At 40.3% G+C, this 17044-nt stretch overlaps 1 protein-coding gene across 1 annotated transcript in view; it reads right to left on the reverse strand.

The window, feature by feature from the left end:
* Positions 1-17044, reverse strand: part of reln (reelin) — a 610589-nt gene that overhangs the window by 198667 nt on the left and 394878 nt on the right. The window contains exons 28-33 of the mRNA XM_053678020.1: positions 16555-16790; positions 16016-16173; positions 15730-15937; positions 15484-15560; positions 15194-15352; positions 14829-15023 (exon numbers count right to left, since the gene is read on the reverse strand). Of these exons, the coding sequence (XP_053533995.1) occupies positions 14829-15023; positions 15194-15352; positions 15484-15560; positions 15730-15937; positions 16016-16173; positions 16555-16790 (1033 nt within the window). The remainder of the gene's footprint in view (positions 1-14828; positions 15024-15193; positions 15353-15483; positions 15561-15729; positions 15938-16015; positions 16174-16554; positions 16791-17044) is intronic.

Here is a 17044-nt window from a genome sequence, read left to right on the forward strand (position 1 = left end):
TGTGGGCAGTAATCCGTATATTGACTGCTGTGATGCCCTCCTCGTTCCACTGCTTCTTCCATGATTAGGCGGAGTATTCTGTCACGTCCCGAGACGTAAGGGAGTTGAGAATGGAAGCAGGTGCAGGAAAAGAGATTATTAAAAGATACAAAGGCAGACAAATCCAAATGGTAATCCAAAACGTAGTCAAGACAGGCAAAGGGTCGGGTGATCAGCAAACAGGCATAAACGGGGCAAAGCAGGAATCAAAGTCATGGTCACAGAAAACAGGGTCAAGACACAAAACAAGAAACATGAACTATGACTATGAACTAGGAGCAGAAAAACCAGCGTGGACTAAATGGACTGATCTAACATGAAACTAACTATATAACTATATCTACCAAGGAACATAACTTAACAAATCTAATGTAATACTCCGTGTCGTGTACTGGGAGGCGTGCGGTATATATATATCAAGCATAATCAGCGTTAAGCGCTGACAGCTGAAAACAATAAAGCCACACCCCGAACAACAACCAATAACAGAACAGGGAGGAGACAGAAAAGAAACAAAACAAATGCACGTCTACATAGTAAACAATGTCCCAGTTGTCAACAATCGAAGAGCATGTGCTCGCTGAGCACTCATGCACATAGCTCGTGCATGCACACGCCCTCTCATCCTTAGCGCGCTGCCAGAAGGGGAGATCGTGACACATACTTATTAAGTTTTGTTTTGATAGCTCAGTGCTACTTGTGTGAAGTACCTGCTGAAATGTGATTACCTGAATTTTTGAAATAATTAAATGATGATTAGAAATCCAGTTTAGGAAAGTGGAGAAATCCAGTTTAGCAAAACTATGAAATACACCTAATTTTACAGTGGGGGGAAAAAGTATTTGATCCCCTGCTGATTTTGTACGTTTGCCCACTGACAAAGAAATGATCAGTCTATAACTTTAATGGTAGTTGTATTTGAACAGTGAGAGACAGAATAACAACAAAAAAATCCAGAAAAACGCACGTCAAAAATGTTATAAATTGATTTGCATTTTAATGAGGGAAATAAGTATTTGACCCCTCTGCAAAACATGACTTAGTACTTGGTTTAAAAACCCTTGTTGGCAATCACAGAGGTCAGACGTTTCTTGTAGTTGGCCACCAGGTTTGCACACATCTCAGGAGGGATTTTGTCCCACTCCTCTTTGCAGATCTTCTCCAAATCATTAAGGTGTCGAGGCTGACGTTTGGCAACTCGAACCTTCAGCTCTCTCCACAGATTTTCTATGGGATGAATGAATGAATGAATGAATGAATGAATGAATGAATGCCTTTTATTGTCACTATACACATGTACAATGAAATTAAGAGCCACTCCTTTTTGTTCCGTGCAAACATATACATTCAATACACAAGAAGAATAAACAGATAATACACAGATAAATAAATAAGATAAATAAACAAAATAAATAAACAAGATATACAATATATGCAAGATATATGCACGATAGATAGATATTAGGGTGGATGGCGGAGGTACTATGAAATGCACAGTTTGAGACAATATATACATATGCTGTGGACTCAGTACATGTGTTTGTTTATCATGGTAATAGCTTTTGGGAAGAAACTATTCTTAAATCTGCTAGTCCTTGTTTTGATGCACCTGTAACGTCTCCCTGAGGGCAACAGATTGAACAGATCAAAGCCAGGGTGAGAACTGTCCTTAATGATAGTTTTTCCTCTGCTGAGGCAATGGGAAGTATAAATATCCATCAGGGAGGGGAGAGGGCAGCCAATGATCTTCTGTGCTGCTCTTACTACCCTCTGAAGCCTCTCCCTGTCTGCTGCGGTGCAGCTACCATACCACACCGTGATACAGTATGTCAGCAAGCTCTCGACGGACGAGCGGTAGAAGATCAGCAGCAGATTGGAGTCCAGATTGTACTTCCTGAGAACCCTCAGGAAGTGTAGCCGCGTTTGAGCCTTCTTGATGACCGCTGTGATGTTGTCCGTCCAGGAGATGTTAGCAGAGATAAGGACGCCAAGAAACCGGACGGTGTGGACCTTCTCTACACACTCCCCATTGATGAAGAGGGGGGCCAGCTCCGTGTTGTGTTTTCTGAAGTCTACAATAAGTTCCTTGGTTTTCTTGGTGTTTAGAGTCAGGTTGTTCTTTGAACACCAGGCTGCCAAGTTTAGGACTTCCTCTCTGTAGGCTGCCTCCTCTCCTTTTGAGATAAGTCCGACCACTGTGGTGTCGTCAGCAAACTTGATAATAATATTATTGTTGTAGACTGGTCTACAGTCATATGTGTAGAGACAGTACAGGAGGGGGCTCAACACACAGCCCTGTGGAGAACCTGTGCTCAACGTGCGAGTGGAGGAGAGGTGGGGCCCGAGTCTCACTGTCTGGAACCGGTTGGTCAGAAAGTCCTTTATCCAGGCACACGTGAGGCGGGGGAGACCAAGGGTGACCAATTTGGTGACGAGAATGTCCGGAATTATTGTATTAAAAGCCGAACTGTAATCCACAAAAAGCATCCGTACGTAGCTCTGTTGCTGCTCAAGATGTCTCAACACGTAGTGGACAGCTACGGCGATAGCATCCTCTGTGGATCTGTTTGCACGATAAGCAAATTGAAAAGGATCGAAATCTGGGGGGAGGTAGTCCTTGATGTGCTGAAGAACCAATCTCTCAAAGCACTTCATGATAACTGGAGTGAGGGCTACAGGACGATAATCATTCAGGCTAGTGGTGGGCGATTTCTTTGGCACTGGAATGATTGTGGCTGATTTTAGGCCGGACGGGATGACTGCTTGGGCCAGGGAGAGATTGAAAATTCTGGTAAAGATGTGGGCAAGCTGGTGGGCACATGATCTGAGCACGTTACCAGGTACACCGTCTGGGCCAGCAGCCTTCCTGGGGTTCACTGCCAGAAACATCCGTCTAACATCGTGTTCCCTCACAGTAAGTAGAGTGGTGCAGGAACCAGAAGGGGATGGAGGCAGGGCTGGACTGGTACGGGGGCCAGATGAGGGTGGAGGTGGGGCTGGAGCAGATGAGTGCTGTTGTTGTGATGTTTCAAAGCGAGCGAAGAAGCAATTTAGCTCTTCTGCCAGAATCGCACTCAGGACTCCTGTTGTCGCCTCACGGCCTCTGTAGTTTGTGATGTTCTGTATACCCTGCCACACCTCCCGTTTATTTTTGCTGGACAGGTGGGACTCTATGCTCCTCTTATAGGCCGCCTTAGCTTCCTTAATACCGCCTTTCAGGTTGGCACGGGCAGCTCTGTACAGAGCTCTATTACCAGACCTGAAGGCAGCGTCGCGGGCTTTGAGTAGTGTGCAGACCTGTTTGGTCATCCATGGTTTCTGGTTTTGGAAAACCCGGATGTTTTTTTCCACAGTCACATTTCCGATACAGAACTTGATGTAGTCCAGTACCGTTCCTGTTAATGTTTCTAGCTCTTGATGTTCAAACAAATCCCAGTCTGTCTGTTCGAAGCAGTCCTGTAGTTTGCAGAATGCATCATCAGGCCAGGTGGTAACAGTCTTTATAGTGGTCGTGACACTGCGTCTGAGGGGTGTGTAGGCAGGGGAGAGCAGGAGGGAGAGATGGTCTGATTGGCCGAGGTGGGGGAGAGGTATGGCTCTATACGCGTGCTTGATGTTGGAGTAAACATGATCCAAAGTGTTCGCCCCTCTAGTAAAACACTTAACATGTTGATAGAATTTCGGGAGTACAGTCTTCAAGTTCGCCTTATTAAAGTCTCCTGCAATTATGTGAACACCGTCTGGGTAAGCCCTCTGCTGCTCGTTTATGGTGTTCAACAGGAGAGAGAGCGCCGTGTTCACATTGGCATCAGGTGGAATATACACAGCCGTGATAATCACCACTGTAAGCTCTCTCGGTAGAAAAAAGGGCCGACATCTTACGGACATGTACTCGAGGTCAGGGGAACAATGTTTGTCTATCATTGTTCCGTTGTTACACCAATTCTCATGCACATACATACAGAGCCCCCCCCCTCTGCTCTTACCGGAGTCCTCAGTCCTGTCCCAGCGAAGCATAGTACGACCTGCTAGCTGCATGCTAGCATCGGGTATCCTCGGATGAAGCCAGGTTTCAGTAATAATCAAAACACAGCAGTCGCGAACATAGCGATTTCCAGCTAGTTGTAATTCCAAGTTGTCGATTTTATTCACTAGGGATTTAGGTCTGGAGACTGCCTAGGTCACTCCAGGACCTTGCGCGCGCTGCAGGATTTCAGTCCTTCACGGCGTAGTGTGTTACCAATTGTTTTCTTGGTGACTATGGTCCCAGCTGCCTTGAGATCATTGACAAGATCCTCCCGTGTAGTTCTGGGCTGATTCCTCACTGTTCTCATGATCAATGCAACTCCACGAGGTGAGATCTTGCATGGAGCCCCAGGCCGAGGGAGATTGACAGTTCTTTTGTGCTTCTTCCATTTGCGAATAATCGCACCAACTGTTGTCCCCTTCTCACCAAGCTGCTTGGCAATGGTCTTGTAGCCCATTCCAGACTTGTGTAGGTCTACAGTCTTGTCCCTGACATCCTTGGAGAGCTCTTTGGTCTTGGCCATGGTGGAGAGTTTGGAATCTGATTGATTGATTGCTTCTGTGGACAGGTGTCTTTTATACAGGTAACAAACTGATATTAGGAGCACTCCCTTTAAGAGTGTGCTCCTAATCTCAGCTCGTTACCTGTATAAAAGACACCTGGGAGCCAGAAATCTTTCTGATTGAGAGGGGGTCAAATACTTTTTTCCCTCATTAAAATGCAAATTAATTTATAAAATTTTTGACATGCGTTTTTCTGGATTTTTTTGTTGTTATTCTGTCTCTCACTGTTCAAATAAACCTACCATTAAAATTATAGACTGATCATTTCTTTGTCAGTGGGCAAACGTACAAAATCAGCAGGGGATCAAATACTTTTTTCCCTCACTGTAGCTCAAACAAACCTACAGTTCCTGACAAACAGGCATTATCTGTTTGAATGCATGAATATAACTCCACCCCCTTTCATTGACCACTCACCAACCTTTGGACAAATCCTTAGAACATTGTTCTAAACATATATTTCAGATTTTGTTGAAATGCATGTAACCAATCATGAATTACAGCTGTTTGCATAAACCAGCTTCGCTTCATTACAGCTTATTGATATGTGATGGCCGTATTGTTAAACCACAAAATGTTATTATTAGTTAATGAGGATCCCACTCTCCCGAGAATTTTGGCATCTTTTTTTGTGAAGATTGGTTAGGATCCTAAGATTAGTTCACAAAAAATTGCATATAAAACAAATTATTACAAATTTTACTGGACAAAGCTACATGGTCTAAAAGGCCAAAACAGCACGACCATTGGGCGGATTGAGCCCATCTTACTTGCCTGAGTAGCAGGATATCTGAAGAAGAAGAAGAAGAAGACAAATCCTAACAATTATAATAGGGTTCCAGCACCTTCATGCTTGGACCATTAAAAATCCTAACAAAAACTATAGGGTTCCATGGACCTTTGTTACTTGGACCCCTAAAAATAGTAATACGAATAGGTCTACCAAGCTTGTTGTGCTTGTTCCTCTAATAAATATAGCACCAAGAGGCAATCAAAAGGCTCCAAGGACTCCTTGAAAATATTGCCATTATTGCCAAGAACAATAAAGAGAACATAGAATATGCTTATCAAGTGATTGTGATTATAGTGCAAAGCTGTTTGTGTAACATGCCTTTTGGAAGCTCATGGGTTGAAAGTGGACATGCTTTTGATGTAATTTAGCGATAAAAATTGTAGTTACAGCTACTCCTAACTCCTAGTAAGACCCTCCCTGAACCTACCATTCAAGTTTCATGACAATAGATTAATTACTTTGTCAAATGCCTGCTGAAAGCTTAAAGCTTAGGTCATTATGGAAAATCCACTAAGAGATAGATGTCCTCTGCCTAATTTTATCTTGTTCAGCTTTATGGTTCCTGTGAGACCATTATCTGACCATAGCTCCACCCCATATGTATGACCACAACCCAATTTTAGATATGACCTCAGAAAGCACCAGGGTGCAAATCACAATAGTCAAGCACTATGTGCAAATCACACTACAAGTATCTAGTTCTCACCAAGTTGCATAGAACAGTAAAGCAATCATAGATGAACAAGCTATTAAAATTTCATGATGGTAACTTATTGCTAAAAAATTTAATTCTGTGCTCCAATGTGATTGGAAGATGGCTGCCGAGTTTTTTAAGTAACCTAGTTAGCAATAGAAATCCACTCACAGATTATAAGAACAATGCAGTACAATAGATTTTAGCTTAATTAGACTTATAGCCAAATTTAATTATTTATGTCCAACCTCACCCAATATTATAATATGTGAAATTATCTGTTCTTTCTTATTCAACCCCTGGCAAAAATTATGGCACGACCACACTTAGAGGATGTTCACCCAGCTTTTTGACTTCGTAGAAAATAAACAAATCACAGATATGACACAACACAATTTTTTGTTAATAGCTGAACATTCTGGCTTCAAGAAACATACCTCAAACTAGGTAAATGAAATGGAATCAAATGGAATTTCAAAATGGAATCCTTTCATGGATTCCATCATTTTTGCCAGGGGTTGTATAACTGTTGTATTGTAGGAGCAGGTAGAGTAGGTGCCTCAAGATTTTTCTCCCCCTAAATTACCTGGAAGGTACAGTGTGTTTATCATGTAACAATGTTATTTGTCAAACAAAAAGTCACCTATTTTTACAAAAAAAAAATAATTGTGTTTTATTTTTTTTCCTGCTTTTTCCTTAAATTTTGTCCAATAAGCATGAAATTTGCACTGATGGTACTAAACATAATCAGTCTAATCATAATCATCATCCACATCAGTCTCTATAGTCTCATTTCCTGAGCTATATTTCAGTCATGGTATTTGATGTGCTTGATCTTACAAGAACAACGGGACACGGTGGAGAAAAAAATATGAGATGGGAGGAAAATTAATATTTGTATGCTTTTGCGTTCACTTGCAAAACTTTGGCGTTCCCTGAAGATACTTTACATTCGCTTGCAAATTTTGTTTCTGTTCTCTCACAAAGATATTTGTGTTCTCTCACAAAACTTTGTGTCCACCACATCGTTGAGCTCATACAAACAGTACTTCTGGTTTAATTTCTCGCTAACAGCAGGGCAGTTGTTCAGACATAACACGTTCACAATGGAGTGGTTCATGTAGTTTTATTCTGAGCTTGAATTCAAGTATAAAGAAATAAAGTTAGTGGTTAGTTCAAGGCATGGTTTTCACACTGCAGTTAAATCAGTTGCTCTTCCTGAAAACATGATTATTAGCAACACATCAATTTTAGGGGCGCATCTTTTAGACAGTTAGTGGTAATACTACCGAAAGTGTAAAATGAGTGTCCCCAAGTTTCTACACAACCAAAGCAAATTAGCTTTCTACAAAATTATAAAATATAAATAAACAAGTAACAAAACCAACACACATACAACATAGTTTTTTATATTCATGTTTTTACAGGTAAAAAAAAAAATTGGCAAAATTGATCAAGGTTAAAAAGACACTATAATGAATTAACTTTAACGAAAACATTAAAGAAACATTATTATTATTATTATTATTTATTATTATTATTATTAGGGGTCAAGCTCCGAAGGGCTGAAGACCTCTATTGTTTTCGCTGTTTTCTTCTTATCATACTTCTTCTATGGCAGCCCATAGAACCGCTTGCGGGAAACTTATATAATTTGGCACACAGTCTGATCTATTAATGTAGCAAATTTTGAGTATCTACCTTAAACCCTCTAGTGCCACCAACTGCCCAAATTTGCACTCACGTTTATGTTAATAACTTTTGAACTGTGAAATTAAATATTTTTTTACTTTGATTCCTTGGCTCAAGATGCTTCGATTGCACCCTACTATGATATAATTTTCCGTCATGAAAATCTTTCCGCCATTTTGAATTTTCTGAAAAACCTCGTCCTAGGCCGTTTGTCCAATTTTTACCAAAATGGGCCCAGATTGTCTTCAGACCATGCTGGAAAAAAGTTATTAAAAGCTTTAGATAAACCCAACCATTCTTGAAAAATAGGCGAACGTCTCAATAGATTCAGTGAGGTATACCAAATCCAAGGATAAAAAAAAATCCTATGTCGGCTGTTTTGGATGTCTGCCATTTTGAATTTAGTCATAAAATGCTGTATTTTACGACTGACTCTGAGGGGACACAAAAAGTTTTGGCATTATAATTTATAAAAATGCTAATATCTATTGACTCCTTTTGCCTGTCATGAGACTGGTCTTGATAGATTGCATGGTTCAGACTGAGAACAACGATACCAATTATGTCATGGTTGAGCAAACTTCCTGTCCACTATTTTGCTTTGTTTTTTTGCCACTAGTATGTTTTGAAAAAATACTTTTTCAAACTCCTCCTAGATCCTTTGCCTGATTTGGACAGAATTGGCCTGAATCATCTAGATGCGCTCACGACAAGTTATTCACAGACTTTTGATAAACCATACCATTTTCGAATGGCGCTTCAACGAATTTGAAGAACGCTCAAAAATTGAACTTGACACTGTATCTCAGCAACGCTTTGAGGGATTGTGACGAAACTTGCCATGTGCCATGACCATTAGGCCCTGAGTTTTGGCACACTGCCCCCTACTGGTCAGGAGGTGGCAAACGCGACATTTTTATCTTGAACGCTTTCTTGCATGATAAACATCATGCCCAGATGCTACCTGAGCAGTTTCAGAACAGCACCACATACTGGACAAAATTTCTAAGAAGTAGCTATTTTTAGTTATTTTTTAAAATAAATGTTTTTTTTTTTTTATGATTGAAAGTTTACTTTTTCTAACTCCTCCTACACTGTTCATCAGACTCTAATAATAAAAAAAAAACATGTCAAAAAGCTTATTTTGCTGCTCATGGTGCCAATAATTGGCTTGAACCCGGTACTGCTGCTTGCAGCTATATTTATTATTATTAATAATATCTATAAATAAAATATATTATTCTCTATTTTGGCAGCCCATTTGACACCCCAACCGTATGCTAAAAAGTTATGGACACTTTGATCTATCACAGCCAGTTTGAAGTCTCTATCTCAAAAGCTCTAGCACCACCAACAGGTCAAAACTTCACTCATGTTTATGCTAATAACTTTTGAACCATTAGGGTTAAAGACAAAATTATTTTCCCACTGATTCCTTGGCTCCTGCCAAGTTTACTTCACACCATAATTTCAATTTTACATGAGTTGAATTGCCACCACTTTTACCATATTGATTTTCTGAAAAAAACAACTTTTTCAAACTCCATCTAGGCGGTTTGTCTGATTTCCACCAGATTTGAGTCAGATCATCTTCTGACAGTGCTGGCAAAAAGTTATCAAAAGCATTTTGATAGACCCATAGGTTCTCATATAGCGCATCAACGAATGCGACAAAGAGAATGTCAGAATGAATGCCAGACTTTATCTCTGCAATGGTTTGTCATGTTAAGACTATTAGAACCCAATGTTCCCATGTCGGCCATATTAAGCATCAGCCATTTTGAACTTGGTATCTGTCGTCATAAGCATGAACTAAGGGTACTGTACACAGTACAGTACCCTTTTGGCACAGCCCCACCTAGTGGTTATGAGATATGAAATAATATGTTTAATTTTGCTCATAACTTCCAAACAGGTTGACCAAACATCACCAGACTTGTCTCATTAGATTCAGTATGGCATACCATGTTGAACAGTATCCAATGTTCCTTGTCAGCCATATTGAGCATCGGATATTTTGAATTTTGTAAGAAAATGCTATATTTTATGAATGCATTGATGTATTGTTACGAAAGTCAGTATGTGTCATCGGCACAATGCCCTGAAGTTTCGAGACCACCTTGTGGTCAAAAGTTATAATAAAATTCCAAAAATGCTTATAGCTTTGGAATAATTTTGCCTCTTGTAATGAAACTGGTCTTAATGCCGAGAACAATGGAAAAAAAAAAAAAAAAAATCATATCAGATGGTACATGGAAGCAGAGGCTTCGGCCGCAAAAATGCACAAGGAGTGGACATTTTAAACTTCGCATCGACCTTCAACCTTGCAATAGTCAACACCTTTTTCTCGAAGCCGCAAGAACACTTAATTACCTATAAGTGTGGTGGAAACTGTACGCAGGTGGACTACCTCCTCGCAGACCGAAGTGTCCTCAAGACATTCAGGGACTGCAAAGTTATCCCTGGAGAACATTTGACCTTTGGCAACAGAATATCTGGGTGTATCTAGAGGTGTAGCCAGATACAGTAAAGACCCTACATGGTGGAAAGCAGAAGTACAGCAAAAACTACAGACAAAAAGCTCACTTCAAGCTCTGGCAACAAACAGGCAGTGCGGAGGACCGCAGCTCTTATAGCACTGCAAAAAAAAAAATGCGACACACGCAGTAGCCCAGGCAAGGGACGTTACTAAGGAAGATTTATATGCTAAGTTGGAAACCGCACCTAATGATAAGCAACTCTTTAAAGTTGCAAAAGAGAGACACTGAGACACCCAGGATACAAAAACCATCAAGTACATCAGAGATACTCAAGGACACCTATTAGCATCTAACAATGACATAAAGCAGAGATGGAAAGAGTATTATTCAGAACTACTCAACCAAACATACCCATGTGAACCACCTCAAGAACAAGCACCTGTATAAGGTCCTTGGCCAATAATCACACTAGATGAGGTTATATTAGCAGTCCATAAAATGGCCAATAACAAGGCCACTGGGCCTGATGACATACTGTCAGAGTTGTGGAAGAGGTTAGGAGAACCGAGGGTTTATTTCCCGACAACCTTGTTCAACAAAATTCCTGATGACGGCATTCCAACTGCATGGAGAAAAAGCTACCTAGAGCCTTTTTACAAAATCAAAGGTGACATAAGACTCTGTGGGAACTACAGGGCTATAAAACTGACATCACACACCTTTAAAATCTGGGAACGGATAATAAATAGAAGATTGCTGCATCAAACTAATGTCACTGAAAACCAGTGCGGATTCATTGCAGAAAAATCAACAACCGATGCTATACATACGATTCGAATCCTTATGGAAAAGCACAGAGACAACAAGAAAGATCTAGACATGGTGTTTATTGATTGAGAAAAAGCTTTCGACCGTGTTCCAAGACCACTAATATGGCAAGCTCTACGATCACAAAAAGTGCCCAAATGTCTCATCAATATAGTGGCTGACATATACAAAGGCGTAACCACTATGGTGCGTTGCCCAGCAGGAATCAGTGACTGTTTTGAAGTGAGAGTAGGAGTTCTTCAAGGTTTGGCACTCAGCCCCCTACTTTTTAACTTGGTGATGAATTACATAACGGCGGAGGTGCAACATTCAACACCCTGGGACATTCTCTTTGCAGACGATGTCGTCCTTATCAGTGAAGACCCAAGAGAGCTCCAACAACACCTGGAAGATTGGAGAGCTGTACTGGAAAATGCTGGCCTTAAAATAACCAAACAGAAGACAGAATACATGCACTGCAACTTTTCAAACAGCAACAAACATTATATAATTTCGCTCCAAAACTCCGCACTTAACTCAATCACCAATTTTAAATACCTCTGTAGCATTCTATCTAGTGATGGCTCTATTGACACCGATATCAAGAGTCGCATGAATGCAGGGTGGCTGAAATGGAGAAGTTTAACAGGAGTGCTCTGTGACAAAAGAATGCCAGTGCAAATCAAAGGCAAGATATGTAAGTCCGCTGTGAGACCTGCTTTAACATATGGCAGCAGACAGAAAAGCTAAGTGTAAATGAAATGAGAATGCTAAGATGATCTGCAGGAGTGACACTCCTAGATAAGGTTCCAAAGCAATATATCAGGGGCAGTTTTAAAGTCAGATCACTACCTGAAAAATTTACTAAAAAGCACTTATGATGGTACGGACATGTGACGAGAAAACCAGAATACCACATTACATTTACATTACATTTATTCACTTAGCAGACGCTTTTATCCAAAGCGACTTACAAATGAGAAAGATACAAGCAAAGCGATATCAAGCAGAGAACAATACAAGAAGTGCTACCATACAAAATCCATTAATTGAATTCCAGAAGAAGCAAAGTGCAGAGTAGAGGTGTAAGTGCTTTTTTAAAATTTTTTATTTATTTATTTATTTTTTATTATGAGTTGGTTAGGTGTTCATAGAAGAGGCGGGTCTTTAGCTGTTTTTTGAAGATGGTGAGAGATTCTGCGGTCCGGATTGAGATTGGAAGTGCATTCAACCACTGAGGAACAGTTAGTGTGAAGGTTCTGGAAAGGGACCTTGCGCCACCACATGACCAGAAAAGTGCTGGAGCTTGGTACAGGAAAGGGAAGCCGTGGAAGACCCCGCCTATCATGGATGGATGTTATAAATAAAGACCTCGCTAGAGATAATATAGACCCAATGACGACCCAGAACAGAACAATCTGGAGACAAAAGATTAGGAGTGCCCACCCCAAGTAGATATGGGAAAAGGCCGGACAAAGAAGAAGATGCCGAGAACGATACCAATTATACCACAGTCGATCAAATTTGCTGTCCGCAATTTGGATTTTAATTGAAATCATATTTTTCCAAAAATTTATGGATTTTGTGTTGATATACTAAACTGTTATTGTTTAATGCATCAACAAATTTGATGGCAAGAACCAAAACGATTCTGAGGCTGTGTCTCTGCAAGGCTTGGGCATATTGACACCAAACTTTTTGTGTCATTGTAACCGCCCACTGACTACATCAGATGAATGTGGTCACTGTGTCACCTATTGGTTAAACATGATAAGCAATTAAATCATATAACAATTGATTGTTTCCACCGTGGCCCTGTGTGTGCGGAGTTTGCATGTTCTCCTCGTGCTGTGGGGGTTTCCTCCGGGTACTCCGGTTCCCTCCCCCAGTCAAAAGACATGAATGGTAGGCTGATTGGCATGTCCAAAGTGTCTGTAGTGTATGAATGGGTGTGTGAATGTGTATGTGATTGTGCCCTGAGATGGATTGGCACCCTGTCCAGGGTGTACCCCGCCTTGTGCCCGATGCGTCCTGGGACAAGCTCCAGGTTTCCCCGTGACCCTAAAGAAGGATGAGCGTTATAGAAGATGGATGGAATGATAGATGGAACAACTGATTGTATTTATGACTTTTCAACCATTGTGCCTAAAATCATATACAAATGTTTAAAACGCACCCTGTCATGATTGTTTTGCTCCTTAATTGCTGCTTACAGCACTCTCTCTCTCTATATATATATATATATATATATATATATATATATATATAGGAAAAGCATCAGATTTTCATTGCCCTGTGACATCTCGCTGACTAGCGAATCCGATAACTTAGGATGACATTGGCTAGGGGAGCCCTACAGTAATACTAGGGGCTATTTGCACTAACCACCTCTCGTCCCCTGATACCTCCCTACGTGGCCCCTCAAGACCACTTCTTTTTGCCTTTTCAGCCTGATTATCATTTTAAATCAGGCCTGTTAGTAGACTACGGTTGTGGCCGCCTGGTCTCCCTGGCTTTCTGCGGAGGGAGGCGAGCCACACACTTACCAGCTTTGCCTTTTTCACAGTTCGGCAGGCCTGCCACACTGTCATTGTATGCCCACTTTGTATGTCATTGTATATCCACTTTCCCATTTTTTTCTTTAAACCCGGAAGTGAAGTGTCAGATCCGGAGGACAGAGGTTTACAGGAGCCGTTTTATAGTCACACAACGTGCAAAATGCCATATCACCTGACCACTGCAGGCCTATAAATAGGTATGATTTAACACAGGATAAAGATACCGGTCATGTGCAAGGGCGCTACCCACAGTGTGGAGCTCATGCAACATTGAGTTCCCTTTGAAAGGGAACCACAGGAGCATGTGAAACTCTTAGGAGAAAATAACCCAAGCTCAGGATCAGACCCAGGACCCTGGTGCTATAAGGTACCAATGATACCTGATGCACCACTGTGTATCCCCTAGAAGAGCAAAATGGTTAATAATTTGAAGTGAGCATTTTATAGAATATTAAACTTGTCTTTGCTCAATTCAATTGACTGATCTTTTAAATTCAAAGGCAAAATACAAAGGGGTCCCTTTGTCCTGTTCCAGACTCTTATGCATTTGCTTCCCCATGTGTTGTGTACCACAAAAGTATATTAGTTGTGTGTGAGATTATGCTGGGGAAGGATTTGTTGTATGGATTGTAAATGGGTATATTTTGCTTAAGTCCTGACTGCAGGGTGAGTGGTATATTTTTCTTTCTTGTGTTTCTTTCTTTATTAAATGATTTATCTCTTAATTAAAGGAAAGGGAAGGAAGGTTTTGTGAGAGAACACAACTATCTTTGTGAAAAAACGCAAAAAAATCACGAGAGAAGGCAAATATCTTCGTGAGAGAAAGCAAAGTTTCTCAGGGAAACCCAAAAGTTTTGTAAGCCAACGCAAAAATATAGAAATATAAATTTTGTACTGTAGCAATTGTCAGTCATACGTTCTCATTTGTGAAATAGCCCATCTACATCCACATGGGAGTAAAGACTATTTGTTATCAAAGTGTGGATTTTGTAAAACAATATTTATTTATTTGCTAATACTCATGTTTACATTATGCTAAAATATGTGTAGAAGGAATTGTCTAATGCCCAGATTTCATGAATCAGTTTTAATCAAAAGGAAACATTTTATACTTCCCTGGATTACATACAGTAAATTCAAAATGCAATCAGATTTGATGGTCCGTCCTGACTTACTGTCTTCTAAATTGGAGTGAAAGATCAGGGCCGTGTCCAAGGACAGACAATCAACCGTCACCTCTCCACCCACTACTCTGAACCAGTTGTGCCTTAAAGGTGATATACCATCAAACTTGTCATGAAAGCCAGTTCTGGAGCTATCATTCATACCAATCAGAACATCATCAAGTGCCCACTGGGCTGAGTGTTTTCCTGCAATAGGAGGCAACAATGAAATAAGCAAGATATATATTTCAATATTATTAATTTTTATCATGATATGGAATATTTGCCTACAGAAGAATTGTGTATATTATTGTAATAGTATTGTATATTTATAATTAAAATATTTCCAATAAATCAAAAGTAACAGAATTTCTTACCTTGTTCAGGTTGCCACCAGCGGAACACAGTGTAAGGCATTTTTGCTTGAGTAGGCAGTTCAATAGTCACCACTTGTGGTTCTAGAAATGAGCTAAATTCTAACTCACGCAAGAATTCCCACTGCACCCCATTATTAGTGGAGTACTGGACAATCACTCCTGAAATACATTTCAAATAAATATTGAGTGACACATCCTAAATGCTCTTTAATGTATCTGGAGAAGTGGATAAGCCCAATCTGTGTCAGTAAAGCTAATATGTTAGCTACAGAAGATGTTAAAAATAATACCTTCTTTGGAAGAGTGAGGCCTGGTGCAGGCTGGGCCAATGTTTTTCCCACCAATCCGAATGTAGAATTGAACAAGTCTACAGCAAAGAATCCCCAAAAATGTTTATAAAGGAAACAAGTACAATAATTCTACAATTGATGCCTACAGCAGAATTGATTAACAAATTAACAACTCAATAAATTAACAACTATTTAACATTAACATTAGGTGCTAAGCTACATGTGAGAAGTTGTTGTAACACTAACCGAGTACTGGTGGTGTCTAGTGGCACAGTGCGAGCCTCTCGCCGCCCAGAACTGCCAAAGTAGAGGGCCTTTCCCTCACTGATGGTACCACAACCATTCCCTATCTGAGCCCCCCTAAGTCCTTGCCAGAGAGGACTTAACTTTCCTTCAAAGTCCTCAGTCAGCTCAGTGGGACTGGGCACAGAGGGCACACAGCTGTCCTGTTCCACTAATTAACAAAAGATACAATTGCCACTTTCTATGTGACATGGAGTCAAAACAACTTTACATCACTTTAAATTGGTACCTTCCATCCCCATGTCACAGAAGCAGACTCCTGATATGCAGTCCCCATGACCCCCACAATAATTGGGGCAAGGATCAGAGATGTAGACACTATCTAGTGCAAATGCAGGAGCATCCTGATGAACACTGCTTTCTTGGATCCAGCGAAAACGTGTCTTACTAAAGAAGACAGAGAGCACAATCAAAAATGGGGTTATATAAACTGCATATAAGTTCAAAAGTCAAACAAAAAGTGTGTGTGTGTACACTGGTATGATTGTCCATAGGGTTAGACTCAAATGCTTCTTTACAATAGAAATCATGAAACATGGCATTTCACTATGGATCAATTTTTAAAACTGATATTGAGTGGGCAACTGGGACAAATGCCCTTTTTTTCAACGTAACAGAAATAAGTCGTACCCATGAATACTATATTTAAGGGATTAAGTAGGTATCCATGTATTCTGACATGGATTTAATTGCATGCATTATAAAAAGATCCCAACATTTATTTGTAGGATGAGCAGAATTAAATTGTTGGTTTGTTTTGTTATGTACCTTGCAGCTACATTGCGTGGAATTACAACTGTTACCCTGGTCCAGCGCTCATAGTCTCCTGCATTGTAGACAGTAGGCTCTGTAAACTCATGCCCACTACCTTTACAGCCTGCTACACCTGGGGAGCCTGGGAAACAGCCCTCCTGGACCAGAGCCCATGTGCGGCCAGCGTCATGGGAATACTGGAGCATGACAGGTGCCGAGGCACTGAACTCTGATTTGCAGCCAATGTTCAACTATAAATAGAGATAAAATAAGTAGTAGGTATGCTAGAATAAAAGTGCTACTTGCAAACATTCAAAGACTATTACAAAACATTTACATCCTGCTTTCTAACCTTTTTGAGAATGGTACCAGTAACTTATGCCTATTGTTTAGTTAATTGTTGGTTTTGTGTTTTATGGTGTAAAGATCATGATTTCTATAAATTGAGGGATACATATAAAAACAAAGACAAACATGAAACATACTCTTAGAAAAATGTCAAATC

This window comes from Ictalurus punctatus, chromosome 4 (assembly GCF_001660625.3).
Source record: "Ictalurus punctatus breed USDA103 chromosome 4, Coco_2.0, whole genome shotgun sequence".
Classification (NCBI taxonomy): Eukaryota; Metazoa; Chordata; class Actinopteri; order Siluriformes; family Ictaluridae; genus Ictalurus; species Ictalurus punctatus.